Here is a 23,186-nt window from a genome sequence, read left to right on the forward strand (position 1 = left end):
GGTTGTGAATCCTGTATAACTCTCTTCAAGCCATCCTCAGAAATATTTTGTTACTTACAATTAAAGAGCTGGTTGTCCTCCCTACTGAAGAATACAAAATCTTCATACACCCTTACTCCCTTCTAGTCCTTCTGCCTTAAACATCCGCAGGCAAGAGGTCTCATTTCACAAATATATTCAGACCTAGTCCATACTACGTACTGCACACAATTGTCTCATATAGCGGGAGCAAGACTTGGTTCTGGAGGAGGAGGGGTCCCAGATTTGGAGATCAAAAAATTGCGGCGCCCATAATATATTAATGTAGGAAACCTCATAAAATCCTACTACGTTGCTATTTGGTCCCCACCCGCATTGCACATGCAGTCCCGGGCTATTCTACAGATTGCTTCCGGGGTTGTTCTTCCTCTGGAGATATACTCCACATATGGTGGTCCTGCCCTTGGGTCAAAAGATTTTGGATTAGGACATACTCCCTGATATATTCAGTAACATATCACAATTTGCACAAAAATCCATGGGAGGCTTTGCTAAACAAAAGGATCGAAAATATATCCCCAAGCTCCAGAAAATTAAAGGGGTTGTCCCGCGAAAGCAAGTGGGGGTATACACTTCTGTATGGCCATATTAATGCACTTTGTAATATACATCGTGCATTAAATATGAGCCATACAGAAGTTATTCACTTACCTGCTCCGTTGCTAGCGTCCTCGTCTCCATGGTGCCGTCTAATTTTCAGCGTCTAATCTCCCGATTAGACGCGCTTGCGCAGTCTGGTCTTCTCTGTGTTGAATGGGGCGCTCGTGCTGGAGAGCTGCTCCTCGTAGCTCCGCCCCGTCACGTGTGCCCAATCCAGCCAATCAGGAGGCTGGAATCGGCAATGGACCGCACAGAAGACCTGCGGTCCACCGAGGTTGAAGATCCCGGCGGCCATGTTCACAAGGTAAGTAAGAAGTCACCGGAGCGCGGGGATTCGGGTAAGTACTACCCGTTTTTTTTTTTTTTAATCCCTGCATCGGGTTTGTCTCGCGCCGAACGGGGGGGGCTATTGAAAAAAAAAAAAACCCGTTTCGGCACGGGACAACCCCTTTAATTTCTTTTTAGCAGCTCAGAAAACTATTGCCCAATCCTGCCGTAAAGCTTCTCTGGACCTTTCTGAAGTAAAATGCTGATTGAACTGGTATCTGATAAATAAAAAACTAATGTCGATAACTGAAGATAAAAGTGAAAGGTTTGCTAGTATATGGACACCATGGATAAATTATGCCTTCCCTACAACGGGGTTAAGCCCACTACCCTAAATTTATTTTAATACATATAACCTTGAGGTATCTTTGCCCCTCGGGGCGGCAGTCCCAGGAGAGAGAGAATTCCACGCCTCCCTTATATCCTATCCTGCTCCCACCCCTTCCTTTTTGAAATGTGATTTGGCCCTGGCCAGGCTGTTTACAATTCATGAAATGTTTTTTTGTTTTTTCTCAAAAACAACAGAGAAAGCTGCAAGACACGATAGTAATTGTTTGCTATTATTTTATTTGATGCCTTTTATCCAGAAGATACAAGGTCTACAACTACCTTATTGCACCATGTCTAGAAAATTCTTCATATTGCTATGCCTTTGTATGCATATTTGAAAATGTTATAAAAATTGTTAAAAAAAAGCTGAAAGGGAAAAAACGAGCCTCTAACTGAATTTAAAAAAGACTAAAATTATGATAACTGCAAAAAATGGCCAAATTCAAATAAATTTCAACAATGAGGTTATAAAGTTCTGCGAGACTTCATCTTCCTTGGCTCAAAAATTGACCAGGCTGGAGAATCTATGCCAGAGATAAAACGTTGGATAGCATTGGGGCGAAGTACGAGGCTAAACATGGACAAAATATGGAAAAGTAGGGTTATCGGCATTGCAACTAAACGCAGGACAGAGCAAACCATAGTATTCCCCATAGCCATGTATGGATGTTAAAGCTGAACTGCGAAAATAGCTGATAGGAGGATTAATGCGTTTGAGCTGTGGTGCAACTGAAAGCTGCTGCATATGCCCTGGACAACGTGAAAAATGGCACAGAGACGTTCTGAATCGTATAAGACCCGACATATCACTGAAGGGCAAGATGACCGGACTCAGGCTCACGGATTTTGGCCATTTAATGCGAGCAGAGATGCTAAAAAAATCTATAATGCTTGGACAGATCGGTGGCAAAAGAAGACCTGGCCGCCAAAGGGCACGGTGGCCGGTATTGTCAAAGCTGCTACTGGCATAGATATCAGACAATTGAAAGAAGCCTCGCAAAACTGAAAAACATGGAGAGAGGGAGCCTTTAGGGTCGTGAATGACTAAACCGCTAACAACAACAACAAACCCAGAACTCTGTCTATGCTGTCATCCCCCCTACTTCTCTTGTTGCACTCCCACCACTCAATACAAGGACATCCCTCTGGTCCTTATACTTGACACAGAATACTTTGTGGTTGAATAGTGCCTGCTCTCACCCCTTCTGAGAATTTGCCCAAACAGCAATTTAAGGAGGCTCTTCAGATTATTATTTTTTCTTCTTACATTACTACATGCCACAGTTGTTCTAGAACCAGGTGTCACGTTCGTTCTGGACTGCCAACACGAACAGGATACTGGGGCATCCAACACGGACGTTTGAAAGCGCAGGTACAGGTGGCTAGATGCAGCATGGGCAGGAGGGCCCTCTGCAGGAAGATGAAGGTGTCTATATCTCGACCGTGCACCGAAAATGCAAAATAAACTAAGGGAAAACATTTTCCTGCAAACCCCTACTCTAGGAGGGAGCCCTGCCTACTTGGCGGGCCGATCACTCTTGACAGGTGCGGACCCACAACTCGTGCCTAGGCCACTACCAATCCCTACCAGGGAGCCCTGACTAGCGGGGTACAGTGCACGAAAATAAACAGAACAAGAACAGACAAACAATACGCACAAATAGGAACAGATCAAAATACCGGAGCCAGACACACAGTAGGTCTGAGCAGGAGGGCTGCTCAGGGATCACTGGAAAATAATCGGCAACTCCCAGGCACCAAGAGCTGGATCTTATAGGGAGGTGGGAGAAGCTGATTGGCTGACAGGCATGTCAATCACCAGCCACACCTCTCAAACACTAGCAGGAAATTAACCTAGACTAGAAAGCACAGGAGCTGTTAACCCTGGCAAGTCTGGATAGAACCTACAGAAACTAGGTGTGCTGGCAGATAATTAACCATGTACTGACAGAGACGTGACAGCAGGGCTGTGGAATAGGGGAACACTGGCGTAAATATTATCCAGGTACAGGTGGTAACCTGGTCCAGTAGTGGGTGCAACAATTCCCATACAACTTTTCCTGTAATTCCCAGAAAGGAGTGGCATTCTGGGGTCTCAGTTTTGGTGTACTTTCCTTCATAAATGTAGGACTTGTGTGTGTACCCTGCTGTACTCTCTTCATACCTTACCATTCCCTCTAACTGGGCAGATACTGGTAGAATTGAAACCTCCCTTTGAAATGTACCAGGGACTCCTCTACAGACATGTTTTTCTCAGGGGGTGTACGCCTGGGCAAACGTAGCACTAAAATGCTCTACTACCGGCCCCTTCCCCTAAATGGTCCCTCACTATGAAAAACTGCTAGAACCCATCTTGGAAGACAATGATTACATGGCTGCCCATATAAATCAATGAGGAAGGGAGGAGCTGCATCAGAGAATAGCAGAGAGATTCATACAAAATAGGTGCTGCAGCTAATAGTGTTTTATTTTTTCACAGCTGCTGGAATCACATCTACACTGCTCAGCAGTGCTGTATAAGTGTCCTTCATGCTGCTGCTGCTTTTCTGTAAATAATAGATGATCTTTTGTAATTTCCCATACACTGCACACATAACAGCTGGCCCATACCCTCCAGCTTAAGGAAAGCTGAGAATTTAATATAGAGCCTGCATAGGGATAAAAATGCCATATACAAGTCATGTAATGGCCAGCAATAATGCAATTCCTGATATACACAACCATATAATTGTCTGTTCTGTATAACTTAGTTGTAGAAAGCTTTATCTGTGGTATTATTCCTCAGGGGCCGGCCTGATTGTCAAAGAAAGGTGCACAACTACTTCAAATACAGTCTGTGAATGCCAAGTGGGTCGTTTTTGTCTGAACCAAGAGTGCGATCTTTGTCAGGAGCACACACAGTGTAAACCGGGCCAATATGTAAAGAAACCTGGTAAGAACGTGTGTATATGTGAGCGTCACAGCTTTTATAAAGAAATAATGCACTTTTCTTGTCCTAATTCTGCATAGAATGAATTGTGCAACTGTGATAGTCTGCAGACACATCTAGTTGTACGACAGAGAAACACACATGATCCCATATGGCTATATTCATTGATACATAGAAAGTTGATAGCAGAAAGAGTCCACCCTTATATTATTTCTCTCTTAGGATAGATGTATACTTATCCCAGGCAGTTTGAATGCCACAAATATTTTCCAATCATGTCTGATGGAAGTTTGTTCCAGGCATCTACTACTCTTTCAGTAAAATTATATTTTCTAACATTTCTTCTTGTCCTTCCCCAACTAATTTCATTTTTGCTATGAGGGTTCAGTAACTGGCAGCATGCACTATCGGTCCCCATAGAGATGCACTAATTTGCAGTGTCCCGTCCTCCCGACAGCTGCACTTTAACCCTTTACAGGATGTACAGCTACGCCGGTGTATGTATGAAGAGAGATCGCAGGGTGACCTCTCTTCATACAGCATGGGCCCCGGCTGTTTATTACAGCTAACACCCGTCTGCAACTGCTGCAATCAGCCACGCAGCTGATCGCCACTATTAACTCTTTAAATGCCCCAAACGATGTTCGGGGGTCCCATACGGTCACTCCTGCAATGAGATTGCAGGGGCCGTGCAGGTGTCATGGCAGCAGAGGGCCTTTTGAAAGGCACCAGGGCTGTCCCCGTGGGGTGGCTTGATAGACTGCCTGCCCAATCGCAGTACGTTATAATGCTATGGCATTACATTATACTGCAGGAGTGATCAAATCATCACTAGTTGTGCCCCGTGGGGACTAAAAAATAAAACAAAATAAAAGTTTCGCCAAAAAAAAAACCTTTTTGCCATATTTACAATGAAAGAATCTAAATAATAAAATAAAAAATACATATTTGGAATCGCTGTGTCTGTAAAAGTCTGATCTATCAAAGTAGCGCATTATTTACCCCGCACTGTGAACGTCGTCCGAAAAAAATAAAATAAAGAATGCCAGAAATGCACTTTTTTGCACTCCCAGAAAAAATGCAATAAAAAGTGATCAATAAGTTATATGTATTCAAAAATAACACGAACTACAGGACGTCCCGCAAAAAAAAAAGGGCCTTCGCACAACTATGTCGACGGAAAAATAAAAGTTATTGCGCGCAGAAGATGGCTCAGAAAATAATTTTATGGCGAAAGAAAATAATTATAAAAAATTAAATCTTCAAAAAAAAAATTAAAAGTAGTAAAGCAAAAAAAAAAAAAAACGATATTAAATTGGTATAGTAGTAACTGACCCATAGAATAAAGTTATGTCATTTTTGTTGCAGTCTGTGCGCTGTAGAAACGACACACCGAAACATGGCAGAATGTCGTTTTTTTTCCCTTCATTTTACTCCACTTAGAATTTTTAAAAAGTTTTGCCGTACATTATATGGTACATTTAAACAGCACCATTAAAAAATATAACTCGTCCTGCCAAAAAAAGTCCTCATACAGCTACGGTGATGGTTAAATAAAGGATTTTTTTTAAGGGGGGGGGGGGGGAATGAAAATAGGAAAAAAAGAAAGAGCCGCGTCAATAAGGGGTTAAGCTATTGTATATTTTCCACAAAAGTGGACTCATTCCGCAAAACATATTTCCTTCTTGCACTTGAGCTTCCTGCTGTGTAATATGACCTGTGTAATAAGTGTTATTTGTAGCCTGGCTTCACTATATAGCAGGACAGAGCTGATTGACCTTTGCTTGCTGGCATGCTGCTCCTGCAGAGGATGAGGACTGGGGAGAGTTTGCTGCAAGCACATCTGCCAATTACAGGCACTGCTGGTGGAATACCCCAAAACCAACCCAGGCAAAGAGGAGGAGAAGATGGAAGTTTCTGGGGTGATCTCTGATCATGGGGGCATTTTTACAAATACAATGCATTTTAGAAAATAATGAGATGAGCATCAGGGGACATTTTCTAAGTGATCTTGGGGAGGAGATCAACCCTCTTTATCCTGCACTGCACTGCACTGCCTCCTGATTCCAGTCTCTGGGTTATCATTTTGTAATTGTAAGGTTTGCTTCATCTCACTGTAACGTGGCCACATCTTAGTGTCCGTATTACTTTCACAAGACCTGAACTGGGTTTATCCTAGAACCCTCTTGTGATCCAAGAACTATCAGTAAAATTGTGGAAGCTTTAGCTGAGGTGGCCATTTTACACCCATCTGAAGCCAGCCGAAGTGCAGCAACTGAGACGGAGACTTGGCCCACGCTGAGGAGCTGGAAGGAGGGTAGCGTTGTCGCTTGTCACGGTGGTGCTTACCAGAGTCCTCCCCAGAGGGACACACGTGACCTTGGCCTGAGTATCACTGGGCCTCTTCCAAACACCCCTAGGATATTGATGTCCTATATACATGTGGTGGAATTTCAGGTTGACACATGACGCCACCGTTCCTCACTCACTGGAATGAACCTCGGCGGGAAATAGAGTCCACACACGATGTAGTATTTAAGTACCTCGGTCCCTGGGAACGGTCAGGGCCTGGAAAAACTTTACTTGAAACTTTAACACTGAACAGATAAAACACGCCGCTGCAGGCAAGACAGAAGAAGGGAGGTTAGGGAGGTAACTCACGATGATGCTGGTTCTACAGTCCTTGTTATCTGTATGGTACCGCTCCTGGGAAGGGGACACTCTCTCAAAGAGGAAACTCGGAATGATGCCGATCCTACAGTCCTCATTATCTGTATGGTACCACTCCTGGAACGGGAAGGGGCAACCTCTCCACAGACACTCACTTGTTGAAGTACCTCTGTACGGTGGTCTCCACTTTCTTCACTCCTCTCGCTCTCTTTCACTCTCTAATGATTCCTGAAACTGGGGTCCTCAGGAAACCGCTCTTCCTCTTCCATCATTCTTCACCACATGAGGATTGAAGGTACCCCCATGTGGCCCGGCACGCCACTCCTCTACCGTTGAAGATGATGATCCCTGTGATGGACTACTTACCACACCCAAATCACTCATACGTATAGCATACCACGTGACAGGACATAAATTGATACTTTTGCAGACATATCCCAGCGACATGCAGACATTAACCTCTCACTTGCTGCAGCTGTGCAATACATATAACAGGAGATAAGATGTTTTACACAGTGCATCTACACAAAAGACAAAATGTATGACAATTATGGAGGGGCCCGGAATAGGTGATTCGGGCCACCTATAGAAGGGCTAATATAGATGACTTGGCATCTGTATTACAACCACAGTTTCCAGCATGGCGGTAATTCCAGCATATATGATACTGTAAATTCAGGTCATCAGACTCACAGTTGGGACAGGAATTGGGGTTGAATAGATGCTAAAATACAGCTATATTTTGGTTGTCTGAATTACAAGTATGTTCACATGTAGCGGAATTGTTGAGGATTTTCCACAGAGGAAAATCTGCTCCAAAACTGCATTAACCCCTTAAGGACATGGCCTATTTTGGGCTTAAGGATGCAACGATTTGGCGGATTTTCATCTCCATTTTTCAAAAGCCATAACTTTTTTATTTTTCCATCGACACGGCCGTATGAGGGCTTGTTTTTTTGTGTGTCGAACTGTAGTTTTTGATGGTGCCATTTTTGGGTACTTAGACTATATTGTAAAACTTTTATTTTTTTCTATAACAGGAAGAGAATACGCATCAATTGTGCCATAGTTTTTTTTGTTTTTTTTTACAGCGTTAATCATGCAGCATAAATGATACAATACATTTTTTCTGCGGGCCGGTATGATTACAACGATACCAAAATACTTCTATATTTTTTAAGTTTTTCAACTTTTTTGCAATAAAAACCCTTTTTTTGGAAATCTTTTTTTTTGTTCTATATCGCTGCATTCAAAGTCCTGTAACTTTTTTTTATTTTTCTATGTGCAGAGCTTTGTGAGGACTTATCTTTTGCGAGACGAGCTGTAGTTTTTATTGGTACCATTTTGGGGAATATACGGCTTTTTTGATCACTTTTATTGCATTTTTTGGGAGGCGAAATGTTAAAAATTACGGCTTTTTGCCGTACAAAATAAAAAGCATGTTCAACTTTTTGTACACGTCGTTACGGACGCATCAATACCAAATATGTGCCATTTTAATTTTTTTTTTAACTTTTTTATGCTAATATTGGAAAAAGCTTATACAGCGATCCCAGGCACTGGCAACATAGGACGCCAGTATCTGGCGTCCTTATGCCATGGCAACAGGCCGGGCTCTCTGCGATTACATCGTGAGAGCCCGGCAACTTCACAGAGGGAGTGCGCTCCCTATGTGAACCCTTCCCATGCCGCGATCTATATAGATCGCGGCAGGGAAGGGGTTAACAGCGGGGGGGGGGGGGGGGGCGCATCTCCAATGTTCCCGCGCTGCTGCAGCGTTAAGCCGGCTATCACTGACAGTCATGATTTCGCGCTATTCCTATGACGTGAGGGTACGTCATTTTGCGGCAAATACCCCGCTCCCATGATGTACCCTTACGTCATGGGAAGGGAAGGGGTTAAAAGCTGCATTATTGGTGGGGGTTTTATGCTAATCCACAGCAGATTTGATCCCCTTATTGAAAGGGTGAAATATGCTGCAGGTCGGAAACAAAATGTGCCACATGTAAACGCACTCCAATACGGTGTTGCTTTTCCCAAACCTACTGTATATGTACATCTTTGCTACCTTTTTGCTTTACAATTGTGGACTTGTCTGTAGAAGATAAATTGAGTTTACAAATGCTCTGCCCCATATGATACATGTGATAATAGTAGGACATTTTTAGGTTTTCTCAAATTGAAAGAAAAACGTAATGTCTGTATTTATTTCCCCTTTAAGACTGAAAAACATTACTGCCCACCTTATAAGCCAAGACTATATTAATTGCTTCTCAGATTTAAAATATTTCTTACATCTCTCTCTCCCCATGTATATAAATAAGCAATCCCATACTCTCAGCTGCAGAGCGGCCTCCGCCACTATGACATTGTGTTGACCTCCAGCAGCTATCTGTGTGCGGGATGTCAGAGGCTGCTGCAGCCAATCAGACCTCAGCGCTCAAACTACAGAGCCATATTGGATTTTGTGTACCTTTTGTACAGTGCCGTAAATACAAAGCAGTGCGTCTCGGCGAAAATCTCTTGGTGAGATCACAAGCTGAGCTACTTAATGATGCAAACTTTCCTTTGTTTCCCCAACAGGAACTGGGCGAACGGACACAGTGTGTGAGAATTGTCCACCGGGTCATTTCAGCAATGAAACAAACTCAAATGTTTGTTTTCCGTGGTCTAAGTATGTTGTTTCTTATGTTCCTTAATGGCAAAAAAAGAAATGCCAACACTTGCAGAGAGGGGCAGCGTATATCGGCTGGGCGTGAAAACCCGTCCGGTATACGCCTGTCTTAATTAGCCCTAAGACAACTGGTTGCAGCAGGAGCCTCTCCCCTCTGCAGTGGGACAAAGATTGTTAAGCCACACCCCCTCTGTAAATCACCCGCAGATTAACCCTGTGTTAACTGCAGAATTTCTTCAACACACTCACACTGCAGGATTTACTATATGTTCATGTAACGCACTCTTTGTGCGGTGGAAGGGGAAGGAATTCTCTCTTGCTCGCTTTTATTCTTCATTTCGAAGTTTAGTGTTTCCTTTAAAATGCAGACTGCTTCATAATGTGTGGGCATCAGCAATGTGCGCTGTGTGTTTCAACTATGTACTCCTCTTACGCCACTATTTTTTTTTTACTGTGATTGTTATCTTCATTAGGATTTAAAGGCACCCTGTCGTGTCCCCACAACATTATTGTGCTGTTAGGGAAAGTGACAGGGAGCCGGGTGAGGTATTTTTTACACTTGGCCATCTGTCTCTGAAGATCCCGTTGCCACTGCAGATCAGACTCTTTTCGTAATACTGTGCATGCGCTCTCGTGCAGACTTGTACAGGAGGGCACACGAATGGTATTGTGAAAAGTCTGATTTGCAGTGCCAGCGTGATCTTCAGAGGGAGACACTCACCCGCCTCTCTGTCGCATTCCCTAACCCCACCATACCTTAGTTTATGGCACTGTGGGGACAGGACAGGTTCCCTTTTAAAGGGGAGGGGTCTGGGTGCTAAAATTAAAAATTGAAACAGAGATCTAAATCTTTGGGACCAACAGGAGTAACAGCAATTATCCGTCCTCAGCTCCGGCGATTCAGAGCTGCAGCTCCGCAGTTCTCCCGGTCTTTGTTTTGGAATAACTACCACCTGATCACTGCAGCTAATCAGATGCCGCCGTGGTACTGTTCTCCTGGCATCGAGGCTCCAAGTATCTGAGCTGCACCACTGCGGCCTCTGATTAGCTGTTAGGATCAGGTGGTAGTTGTTCCAAAACAAAGATCAGGAGAACTCCGGCCAGCACTTCTGCACACATCACGCAGGGTCGCAAGCCATAGGCAGTGTTAGATTGTGCCGCGGACTCCCGCATGCGGAATCTGACCCGCCCATGGACATGAGGCCTGATCGGTCTCATAGTTTTGGATCAATGTTTAACCCCTCAATAACGCTTCCCTTTTTTTTCCTGTGTTTGTTTTTTCCTCCCCCCTTTTAAAAAATCGTATTTATCCATCAATGTAGCTGTATGAGGGCTTGTTTTTTGCAGGACGAGTTGCATTTTTCAGTGCTGCTATTCAATGTTTTCACAGTCGGCCAATATACACTACCATCTGAGCTGTCTTTCGCCTTCGCTCCCTGACTCTCTGCCTCTCTCCTCTCCTCCGGCTGTTTGCAACGGTATGGGCAAAGCTAAGCAACGCCCACTCCCATTGCTGGCTGTGGACAAGGGGCGGGAGCTTAGCTCCGCCCACTCATTGCAAACAGCCGGAGGGGAGGAGAGAGGCAGAGAGTTGAGGAGGGAAGGGGAAAGAAGGCTCAGATGGTAGCGTATATTGCTGGCTGTGAAAACGGCTGATATACGCTCCTGTGAATAAGCCCTTAAGGTGTTTCTCTGTTTAGACTTTTTGTCTGTCATATATCATGAATTACAAGTGTTTTTTCAGCTCACCACTCTTGATCAGGTCATGCTTGCACATCCAAGAAATTGCAGAGAACAAGTAATTCTGCATTTGTCACAGTCTGAAGGCTCAGTCACACGGGTGCCAATGCGCCCGTGTTTCTGCAGGATAAGACCGCAGCACTGATAGAACACATGGCCAGCAATGGAGCTGGTCATGCAGAGAGATGTCCGCACCCGGTGCGGCCATCTTATCGTGCAGTAATACCGGCGCATCGGCGCCCGTGTGACTGAGCCCTGAAGTTACAGATGATTGGAAGATCCAGCACTTGTCTTCATAGTAAAGCGACTGTCTGTTTACACGGGCAGATCGTAGTTTTCGTTTTTTTCTTTTCATGTCTGCAAAATCCAACTATCATTCACTGTTCAGATCATGCTGTAATTTATACTAAACAATTATTGTTCAGGTTCCTGCATTTCAGCTAGGATCTGAACGATAATTGCTAAGTGTAAAAGGCCCCTTATACACCATCTTGTTTTTACCGGGTTCTTCCTTATTACCTTTTGGCTTTCTTCTCTCATTCCCATATGAGAACTTTCCTAACTGTGTACTCTGGGGTTCGCCCCCATATGTGCTGCTGAGCATTGTCCTTCTTTCTTCTAGTCTTATTACTTGCATGTTTTGGTATCCGGCTTTAAGCCATATATGTTGTAGATATGTAAGCCTAGTACACTGTGATGCAAGCATGTACATCTTGTCTGTTTCCTGTAGGTGTTCTGAATTTGGTTTTGTTGAGTTTAAAGAAGGAAACTCCATCACTGATGCATTATGTAAAGCGGAAAGGGGTCATTTATGGGCTTTCTTGGCATTATTATCTCCTGGATTTGTTGCAATAATTGTATTTCTCAATGGTCTTTACAAGCCGGGTAAGTATGAAAAAAAAACAACACAATCTCAATTTCAATCACAAATTAAGGCCAGGTTCACACTAGTATGATTTGACATGGGTTTACGGTACACCACAAATCGGCAACAAAACACATTACAATGCATTTGAATGGGGTTTAGAATGCAGCAGATGTTTGCAGCTGTACGAAAATCCAGATATATATAGAGAGAGATAGAGACCTTAAAATTGAAAAAAAAATAACCAAAATATTCTATCATCACAGATTTTAGCTTCTCTGTGGGAGGTGAAATCTGTGGCAATTATGCTAATATGCTAATTTGGGCAGATTGAATGCCTTTACATGATATGTAAATGCTGCAGAATTTTTGCAGCAGAATTTGTTGTGGAAAATGCACAGTATTTACACTATTTAAGTGGATGAGATCTAAAAAATGTCATCCGCATGCATTGAAAAAAACTCCACACAGAATACAGTGTATTTTTTAAAAAATACACTGTGGATTGTAAATTGGATGCATTTCATCTTGGATTTCAACCTCTGAAATGCAGAGGTTGAGACCTACAGCAAAATATGCACCATTTAGTTGTGCATCTAACCCCTGTAGATTAGCTGCTGATTTTTTTCCCTTACACCCTTGACCGCACTCATGAGAGAGCCTGCCTGCCTGCCTGCCTCCAGACAGGATACTCCCAGATTTCCTTAAAGGTGGGAGCACCCTTCATCTCTTCAGTTCCTGTCTGTGGAACAGTTTGGCTATCTCGGCTCTTCCAAGCATTCCTCCAGATCTCTAAAGATGGCAGACTGCATGGCTTTGCTCCTAGACTCTATGAGAAGTTACTTGCCTGGTTTAAGTCTCCATAGGGAGACACCAGGTAAGCCTGGAATCCTCCTGCCCTCTGGCAGATGCTGTGCTCCCCAGTCTCTGGAGGTCAGGAAGGTTTTTATTTTCTTCTGTCCTCATGGGATCCTTCTCCTGCAGGGTTAGGAGAATCATTCATTGGTGAAGTATTGTTGCCCCTAGACCAGAGGTTTGCTGTATGAATGTATATATAGGCTTTTTTTAAATTTATTTTTATAAGCCGGATTCTTCTGATTCCACCAAAATAAGGCTCCAACTCGACAGCCCTGCCAGGCATACAGCCACTAGGACATTTCCCGGACTGCTTCTTCAATCCCTTAGTGACCAAGCCTCCCCCCGCCCTAATGAGCAGGACAAATTTTGGAAATCTGACGTGTCATTTTAAGGGCTTATTCACGCAAGCTGTCCGATATATGCTTCCATCTAAGCAGTTTCCCCCTTCCTTCCCCCTCACCGTCTCTCTGCCTCTCTCCTCCATTCCAGCATTTGCAATGGGAGGGGGCGGGATGGTGACAGAGCCAAGCTCTGCTCTGTCCCGCCCATTCCCTTTGCTGGCTATGAACAAGGGAGGAGGCGGGAGCTTAGCACCACCCCCGTCCCACCCACTCCAATTGCAAACCACTCAGGGGGGAGGAGAGAGGCAGAGAGCCGGTGAGAGGGAGGGAAGGGGGGGATGGAAGCATATATCGGCCGGCCGGTAAAACGCCCTTACATAGAATAACTCTGTAAAGGTTTTGCATATTCAAGTAATTCTGCCGGGTTTTTTTGCCACATATTGTACTAGATGGTAAAACTAGACGATCGATGGTAATAAAAGAATTAGTATATATTTATTAAAAGCACCAAAATTGGGAAAGTTTTTTGAGAAAAATCTTTTTTTTCACATTTGCAACTACAATATGTCAAATATGTGCAAACATACTGTACACATTTTTGATGAGATATATATTTCCACATGTTTACTTTATTCTGGAAGCACATTTGAAAAACTTTAGTTTTTTAAAACTATTTTGGAGACATACAAATGTAGCATTAATTATAAAAATTGAGGAACACTTTGTTTTCCTACACCAAGTCAAGATTGCAAAGGCTAATAGGTGTCAGAGTGATAGATACCCCCACAAAAGACCCCATTTTAAAAACTACGCCCCTTTATGTATTCATTGAAGGGTGTTATGAGTATTCGTAAACCACAATTTTGTTTTTTTTAGGAGTTATTGCAATTTAGAGGAGAAAAAAAAAACTCATATTTTTGCGAATACGTCATTTTAAATACAGGTTTTTGTTCTATAGTGCACATAAAAACGAGGATTTGCATCCCAAAATGGATCCCCCTGTCTCTCGTATGTTCAGAAACATAGCCATTGTGGCCGTAATCTGCTTACTGGACACATGGGTAGGCCTGTAAATGAAGGGAACACCCTTTGGCTTTCAGGGCACAACTGAAAAAATCTCACCCCCGTTGCACACTTGTGCAGAAAAAAAATTGACTCCCTAAAAAGAATCCCCCCTACACCGTTTTGGCATTCCTTAAATCTTAGATAAAATTAAGAGTGTAAAACTGTGTGGTATTTCTCAAAATAAGGGTAATTACGGAGGCCTGGTTGGGATGGCCACATGGGGCAATAATACGGGGTATACCTCCTCCTCCCATGCTTGCTGCAAACCCCAAACTTTTTTCTTTTGGGGGGGGAGGGGGGTGTCTCAAACAGAAGGCGCTCAACAAGCTGATCCTGGAACTACAGGAAAGTGAGTTTTCCCGGGGCTTCTTGTAAATTATGTAAGCATTAAGGGTAGCGATCTGAATATCGTCGGGCTCACACGGATGTTATTCCGTGGCCAGCAGTGGATCCCAGCTGTGAGCCCGGCTATGACTCTGCGTACAGCTGAGTAATGTACTCCACATAATTGTGTACTCAGGCAGGCGGTCATGCACAGTACACCCCCTTTTTGTTGTTGTTTATATTTCCGGCGACGGCGCGGATACCTGTTTCCTATATGTAATGTAATTGCGTATGAGCTGTGGGTATGTCTGCGATCATAAAGCACAATAAGCTCTATGTTGCGGATATCCGCAGTAAAATAGAACATGCTATCCTGTTTACTGCGATTAAGTAATTCCGACCCGCTAAGTGAGTGCAGTTGTGTATTCCGATGCATTTCATTGATCCGCAGATTAAACACTTGCGGAATCCAGAATTCCTATGCAGTCAAGTAAGACCAGCCTAATGGTAGATTGCTGCCTTTTTATACCATTGGATAACGGCAATCACATGACTGGGGACTGCTCAACGAGTCCTCCGGTCACTGCTCCAGCCTCTCTGCTTCCTTCAGGAGCAGGGAGATTTTAAATTTCCCGTGCAAGTTCGATGAAAGATCCGCAGATAAAGATCCCATCGGGGAACAAATTCTGGGGGTCTTAGGTAAGTAATTTCATCTCCCCTTCCCCACGCACCCAACATTTTGCTGGTGGTGCGCATGCGCAGAAGCCGGTGGCAGGTCCTTGCAGGACCACATCGTCGTGGAGGCCAAAGGTGAGTATTTTCATCTATCCCGTGGATTGGATTCGTGAGGGAATATGAAATGTTTAACTTTCTTTTTTTTTTTTACTTGTATGTGATCACCATTATCAATTGGATAACTGCGATCGCGGGACTGCACACTGCGGCCCCTTATGACAGCTCTGAGCTCTTGGCTACCTACGGTAGCCAACAGCAGGGATCAGTCAAATGCACAGACCCTGGGGCTTTAGTCTACAGGGCCGGTGTGTATTTACGGCCCTGTAGAATAAAGCCCGAACACCCAGGAGGTGAAAACGCGTATGGGTGGTCACTAAGGGGTTAATGAGTGAACCTACAATATGAAACAGTTTGCCTGGTTTAGAAAATAAAATGATTAGGGCATTCTAAGTCAAAAGGGTCACCGGATCGGGAAACTTGGTTTTAGAATGAAGCTGTTAACTGACTACTATGGGTCTGCCTTCTTAAATCCCTGGCTCTCAGTTGCAGACAAAATGTATTATGTGGAGCCCCGTGATCACTAGAGTATAAACTGCTCTTTTTGATCTGACTCACTGAGGGGTCACCCAGGCAGGGGGGCCTCTTAGAGCGTCAAAATGCCTTTTAATAGAGAATGGTCCCCATTGCTGAATCTGTGAGTAGCTACAAAGATTGTCCAATTATTTGAACGGTCACAGTGTAATACTTCATTTCACCTGTGGTGGCGCTGCAGGGAAGCTATGCTTTTGATTTCTTGGTTACTCCACAGTTTATAGCTGATCTCTGGGCTCCCAGCAGCAGGTTATCCTGTAATCTGCTTATTGTCAGGGAACCCTTCAGACAAAATATCGAAATACTGCTTTTATCCTTTAATTATTCTTAATGTCATTATTAGATCAGTCAACGGCAGAATGTGAGCAGATCTGATGCCTTGTAACTGCACATGTGATGACTGTGTGGTCTGGCATCATCTTAATATTTTCACATTTTATGATGGCGCTGCTTGTCCTTTTATACCTGGTCAGAAAGACTCACTAGCTGGATGCATCCTATCACATTGTTTGCATGGACCCGTTTCTTCTGACAATCTTAAAGGGTTTAGAGTTGCACTGTAAGACAAGAAATTGCCCATGGGCAGATGTGGTGCAGTTTCTGAAGCGCAGCAGAACCTTTTTTCTAATCTTCAACAGACCTCTTTGAAGGGATTGTCCAGTTATAAACTACTGCTAGCCGTTCGACAGGATTGGTCATTAATAGTAGATCCACAGGTGTCTACTGCCTGGGATCCCCACCGATCTGTTCACTGGGCCGATGCATTGAGCTGATTGCTGCAGAAAGCAGACAGCTCTGTACCTACTGTGGTGGCCAGGCTTGGTATTGCAGGCAAAATTATCATTAAAATGAATGTATATAGTACCACCCTTCACCCCCAGCAATTGGCTCACTGTTGGGAATGCTGCAATACTTTACTGCTTTTGGGTTAAGTTAATTGCACATTTATATATAACACTTGTTACTTTTATTTACCAATGTTGACGGGTATGAATGGTCCAGTGAACTATCTGATGTGTGTTTTGTCTGGAATTACAAATCTACTTTCTCTGTTTTTATTTAGTGAAAATTCAAAAGGAGGATGAATATTCTTTCTCAGAGGAAGAACAAGGAATAAGAGAAGCTGGCATTGAAAGACACTTGAAGGGAACGTGACCTTTTGTTTGCATCAAGATTTTATGTTTACACATCTTTTTGGTGATCGTTTTTTAATTTTATTTATTTATTCCAATTTAAGATGGCCGTACACTTTAGAGTGTTTTTGCACCCCAGTTCTCTGGGACCCCCAACAGGAGATGTTTTTAGGATATTCTAGAGAGTGAACACTGGTGGCAATGTCTGGGACACTGACAATAATTACATTACCTGTGCAATACTGAGGAAATCCAGAAGACATAACCTGTTGGGGTTCATGGGGACTGGAGTTGAGAAACATTGTGCTAGATGGTACTTTTCACCTGTTTCTCAGCGAGTCATGGGACAGGTGACGTAACCCACTGAAGTGATTGAGGTAACATGAAAGCTGTGCTGTGATTGGTTGTTATATATTATACAGCTGAATCACGGCCCGATATCGCACTTGCTAACATGTGCAAGCCTCAAGGATGCAAGGCATTTTTATGTGAAAACAGCCTCACATCCTTGCGGGGATGAGGGTGATGAAGGGTGTTCCCTGCTGTGCCTGTGACAGCAGAGTTCTCCCATTGCTGCTGCTATTTGTGAGAGTCACAATGCACAAATCTCGTGCGATTTTTCTGTGCAAAAAAGAGTGGAAAAAACCACAGAATTATGAAACCAATGTTTTTCGATGGCTTCAATCCCATTTACAATGTTTCCTGCCCTGCAATGTCGCAATATTCGGTAATCATTACATTTCTTATCTTTCTGCGCTTTGCTATTTTATTTATATATATTTTTTCCCTTATCCATGTTTCTCTATGGAGCCTCCAATTTATCGCAAAGTATGAACTTGCGATTTTCGTTTGATGCGTTTTTAACATTAGAAACTCCTATTGCCGTCTATCGTGCAAAAATATCGCAAGTGGCAGCGATGCAATGCGAGATTATTCTTACGGAGAAAGCATTGTGACACTCAGACAAGGACTGAACACATATGCAATATTGCCGCGATTTTCTCACATCAATATTGTGCTCGCAAACCTGAAGGAACCCTCGGTGAGATGACTGCTGCCAAGTTTTCTCTAGAGAACAGACACTGTCAGCCTATTATAAGGCTCTGTGGTCAGTGTAATAAAAAAAATAAATTCTGCATTTTTAAAAAAAATAATTTATTATTTAATTTTAATTATTTAAAGGCTACCAAAGCAATAAAGAGGCCTTTCGGGACTCGTCTATTCTCATTTTAAGGGACCTTTCACAAATGTTGAAATTACGCTGCAGGCCGCAGCCAAATCCGCAGGTCTATCTGCGGATTTTGATGCGGAATTGCAGGCATGTTGTAAGCCATTTTCATTTCTGCATCAAAATCCACAGGTAGCCGGCAGATTTTGGTGCAGAATTTACCACGGCTCGCAGTGCTGCCTATTCCGTTTTGTGTGAAAGGTCACTGAGGCTTTTTTCATGCCACAATTTCACCTCCAGCGCCGATTCTGTTGTGTTTCTGTCTATACAGAAAGTTGCATGGGGACAGAAACCATAGCATCTAATGTGCGAAACAGAGACCTCTTTGGTCATGTTTTTTTGTGCAAGGATGGCTCTTTTCTATCCACTTACAAAGACAGACGGACAAACATTAGGCCGCCTGCAGACGAGCGGAAATCCCGCCGCGGGATTTCCCGCGGGATTTCCGCCGCTGAAAGTCTGCATAGGAGTGCATTACAATACGCACTCCTATGCAGACGGCCGCGGTTTGGCCGCGCGAAATCTCGCGCGGCAAACAAACCGCGGCATGTTCTAATTTTGTGCGGAGCACGCACTCACCTGGCCGCCGGCTCCGGTCTGCGCATGCGCCGGCTGCGCGGCAGCCGGCACATCAAAGAGCCGGGGCCGCCAGGCGCGGGTGAGTACGCGCTCGTCCCTGCAGGCTCTGGGGTCGGATCGCGCGGCGAGATTTCTCGCTGCCGGATCCGACCCGCTCGTCTGCAGGCGGCCTAAAAGGGATTTTCTAGGCAACACCCGCTGTCACAGCTGGGATACACTGGGGTCGGAGGAGAAGCCGCTGTTTCAACCCCTTTATAGTGGCTGGCGCTTGTAACTGCAGGCACAGTTCTCATTAAAGTCAGTGGGACCACAGCCTACAATTATAAGTGCAGTTCCCATTGATTTCATTGAGAGCTGCACCTGCAATTATGAGCGCCAGCCATTACACAGGGATCGGAGTGGCGGGTTCTTCAGCTCTGACTCCAGCGTATCCTGGCTGTGACAGCGGCGCTGCCTGGAAAACCCCTTTAAACACAACTATTCTATCCTTGTTTCCATATATGTGTAACTCTCTGCATTGAAGCTAGAAATCTGAGATGAAGATTGGAGGTAAAATTGTGATGTGAAAGAAGCTGTAGCATCTTACCGGTGTGGTGCGAAGACATAAGCTATTGTTTTTCTGTTACCAGCTCAAAGGCTGAAGCATATTAAATATATATATTGTTCTGTTACACATAAGTATAAACGTAATTATAAGTATCTAACAAATGAAATATAGCTACTGTATACTAACTTCACCAGCTTACAGTTCCCTAACTATAAACATATGTATGCAATCTCCTTTTCTTAAGAATGTAAACTTTTGCTGTGTGACGGAAGTGGTAGTCAGGGAGACCATGCAACGCTGTACTAGGAGCAGGCACAGGAATTCACAACTTTGTATGTATGGAAAGCTGAAGAGCGGAGTGTAAACTGGATGTTGGGGTGCAGCGATGATCCCCCCCCCCCCCCCTCCTTAGCTCTGCCTACCACTACTTTCTGTACATGTAACTAGTATAAGAGATAGGATGAACCAATAAGTATTAGCTTCTAGTAAGACTGCCTACGTAGCATTTAAGAATCTGTTGTGATGTCACAAGTGACTCTGGATTTGAGAACATTTATGTCTCCTAGACTCATTAATGTCAACATTGAATAAATGTATTAAGATATGCAAAGAAATGTTGCATAAAGATGATTACGAATAGTGAAAAAGCAGCACCCAACATATGGCGTCTCCTTCTTACGGTAGCCTCTATGGCCATAGGTAGAACAAAGAAGGGGGAGTGGTTAGATTGTGGGCTGGGACTTGTAGTTCTATGAATGCCACAAGTGTGGTATATCTGTGCCTCTAGCAAAAGGATTCTTGTAACCTGACATCCTGGTATGTGATCTAGTCAGGTTTGGTACCATGTTAGCCAGTAGAGAAAATAGTGATTTATTCTGGAGGTCTGGGCAGATGACCGGACATATGTGGTATGAATAAGCAATGTACTATGTTATGCATTCCATTGTGTGCTGTGTATCCCATTATATCCCAAGTTTTGTGGAGTTTCTGACAGAAAAAAAAAAATACCACATCATATAGCAAATGCAGCCAGTTGTCATATATCTTGATGTCGACCCGAACTAGAATGCTAACAGTGACGGTGCAAGAAATGGTCTGCATATGCACAGGAAAACTAACAGGTTGCTTGAAAAGCTGGGAAGAAACCTATAAATTTGTCTGAAGTAGCAGAGGTAACACAAGGCACAGATGAAATTTCTTCCACTTATTTTTAAAGATTGTGTGACGTGCATAGAATGTATATCCCCTTTGACCCCTCCCAAGCTGGTTAACTCATCGTCTGTGGCACAGGCAGCTAGTGACATTAGAAGAAAGTTACAGTCACACAATGGTGGGGGACAAAGGACTGTTAAACAATGAAAAAGATGGTGGATGGGCTGCAGAAATCCAATCGAGACAGCCCCCACCGCCGAACAACACTCGAAACAACCCACCTCCTTCATATGTACAGAAGGGTGGGTTCCAACACCGCCCCCTTGCTGGAGACTAATGCAGAAGGTGCAGGAAGCATGGTCACTGGAGTAGAGACTGCCCTCTCACTTCCTCTGCTCATACAAGAAGAGAAAGAGGAAGGGGCAAGGCCGAAAATGGCCACTACCAGAGACGAGCACATGGCAGAGCCATTTAGGCCTGCCCACAACCTCCATCTTGTTTAGCTCCTATTGTTCTGCTGTATGAAGATAATGCTGAATGAGGATGACCAGGTTCCTACCTGCTGGGCCCCCAGGAACCTATGGTCAGAATAAATGTATAGGGTCATTTTGTGAATTTTATGGTTGATACCAGAGCGGAATATTCAGTTATAACCTAACAACTAGGACCTCTTTAACACAGAATAGCCCAGATTGTGGGAGCTACTGGACAAGGCAGGAAGCATCACTTTATTGTACCACAGCAATGCACCTTGGAAGATAAAGAATTCCCTCATCAATTCCTGTATCCACCGGACTGTCTAATACAAAAATTGGGACAGGATACGATGAGAAAATTACAGGCCCAAGTGTCCTTTGAACCGGAAGGACAAATGCCTTTACAACTTGAGAAAGATGTTTCAACTCCCGCCCACATCCTCTTACTCACAGTGCCTCAGGAGGAGGAATGGAGATTGTTTGCTGTCATTCATGAGCCAGATCACTCAAGAACCACCCTGGACCTAGTAACGAAACTGCTAGGAGTATGGGCTGAAGACTATCCACCAGGACTAGCTCAGAATTATATGACAGCTTGTGGCTGCTGCTTCTACAGTGATCTCTGTTACTGCTGATTTGCAGTCTGCTGTAGCTATTTGCAACTTGTGTACCATCCAGGTTGTCTGTTACCCAGTCTTACTCTCGACCTCTGTTCCTGCTTGGTATGACCCGTTCTGGTGTTAGGGTCGTGACAGGGTTAGTCAGCGCCCAGGTTCCAGCTCAGGGCCATTCTTGTCAGGACGATAACCCTGCTCTCTGTTAGGCAGGGATTTCATGTTTCTCGCCAATGCAGGGCTAGCTCAGTCCTAGTTTCCACCTTGTACCAAGCCACGCTCTGAGGAGTGAGTATCCAGTCTCTGGGTCAGCTGTCCGTTTCACCAAGTGGTTTTCCTGCCCAGAAGGACAACACAGTGGTTCTACACTCTAATACGTAACAAGAATATACCTCCACTCGCAGTACAGCTGGAGCCAGGGGCACAACCCGTGTCCATCAAGCAACACCGACTACCATCTGCTGCCTGCCATGGCATCACACTGCATCTGGAAAAGTTTCTGAAGTACAGTATCCTGATGAGATGCCAATACCCTGGAACACCCCTCTGGCCTGTAAAAAAAAAAAAAAACCTGCAATAACAGAGTATCGCCCAGTCCTGAATCTCAGAGCAGTAAATAAGCTGTGGTTATTTTGCATCAGACAGTACCCGACCCATACACTTTGCTTGAACTAATACTTGGGGGAGCAACTCACTTTACTGTGCTGCATTTGAAAGACGCTTTCTGCACCATCAGACTGATAGAGGACAGTCAGCTTATCTTTGCCTTCCAATGGGAAGACCCAAGAACTAGAGAAACGTGCCGCTTGCCCCGAGAGCTCAAGAACTCACCCGCACTCTTCAGAGAAGCTCTTGCTACTGACCTAAGGAAACTCTCTCTCCCTTCCCAGCCAGGCACTGTATTGCTACAGCATATGGATGACCTCCTCATAATCGGATCTACTTCTGAACAAAGTCTGCAGAACACTTAGACAGGGCTTCGTCTTCTGTATGAAGCCGGATACAAAGTCTCAAGAAAAGAAGCTGTAGATATGTCAAGCAACTGTCAAATACCTGGGATTTCATATCTCACAAGGAAAGGTACAACTGGAGGTTGAAAGAAAGTAGGTTGTCTGCAATATCTTTGTACCAACAACCAGGAGAAAAAGTCAGAGAGTTCCTTGGAGTTGCCAGATTCTGCAGAATATGGATACCCAGTTTTGCTAAAATAGTCAACCCCCTCTATGAAGTCACAAAGGGAGGTGAAGATGCCCCCTACTGCTGGAAGCAGGAACATACAAGGGCCTATGACAACATCAGGCGAGCTCTTCTAAAAGCACCCGCACTGGCCTTGCCTAATCTGGAGAAACCACTTATTCTGTATGTTCAT

General features: G+C 44.1%; 1 protein-coding gene across 2 annotated transcripts in view; it reads left to right on the forward strand.

The window, feature by feature from the left end:
- LOC136631320 (tumor necrosis factor receptor superfamily member 5-like) overlaps positions 1 to 17,560 on the forward strand; it is a 64,272-nt gene extending 46,712 nt beyond the window's left edge. For both annotated transcript variants that reach the window (XM_066605580.1, XM_066605581.1), the window contains 4 exons: positions 4,082 to 4,228; positions 9,479 to 9,569; positions 12,040 to 12,194; positions 17,152 to 17,560. In XM_066605580.1, coding sequence (XP_066461677.1) covers positions 4,082 to 4,228; positions 9,479 to 9,569; positions 12,040 to 12,194; positions 17,152 to 17,243 — 485 coding nt within the window. In that variant the 3' untranslated portion in view covers positions 17,244 to 17,560. The remainder of the gene's footprint in view (positions 1 to 4,081; positions 4,229 to 9,478; positions 9,570 to 12,039; positions 12,195 to 17,151) is intronic.
- Positions 17,561 to 23,186: the final 5,626 nt, after the last annotated feature.

The sequence above is a fragment of the Eleutherodactylus coqui genome, chromosome 6 (assembly GCF_035609145.1).
Source record: "Eleutherodactylus coqui strain aEleCoq1 chromosome 6, aEleCoq1.hap1, whole genome shotgun sequence".
Classification (NCBI taxonomy): domain Eukaryota; kingdom Metazoa; phylum Chordata; class Amphibia; order Anura; family Eleutherodactylidae; genus Eleutherodactylus; species Eleutherodactylus coqui.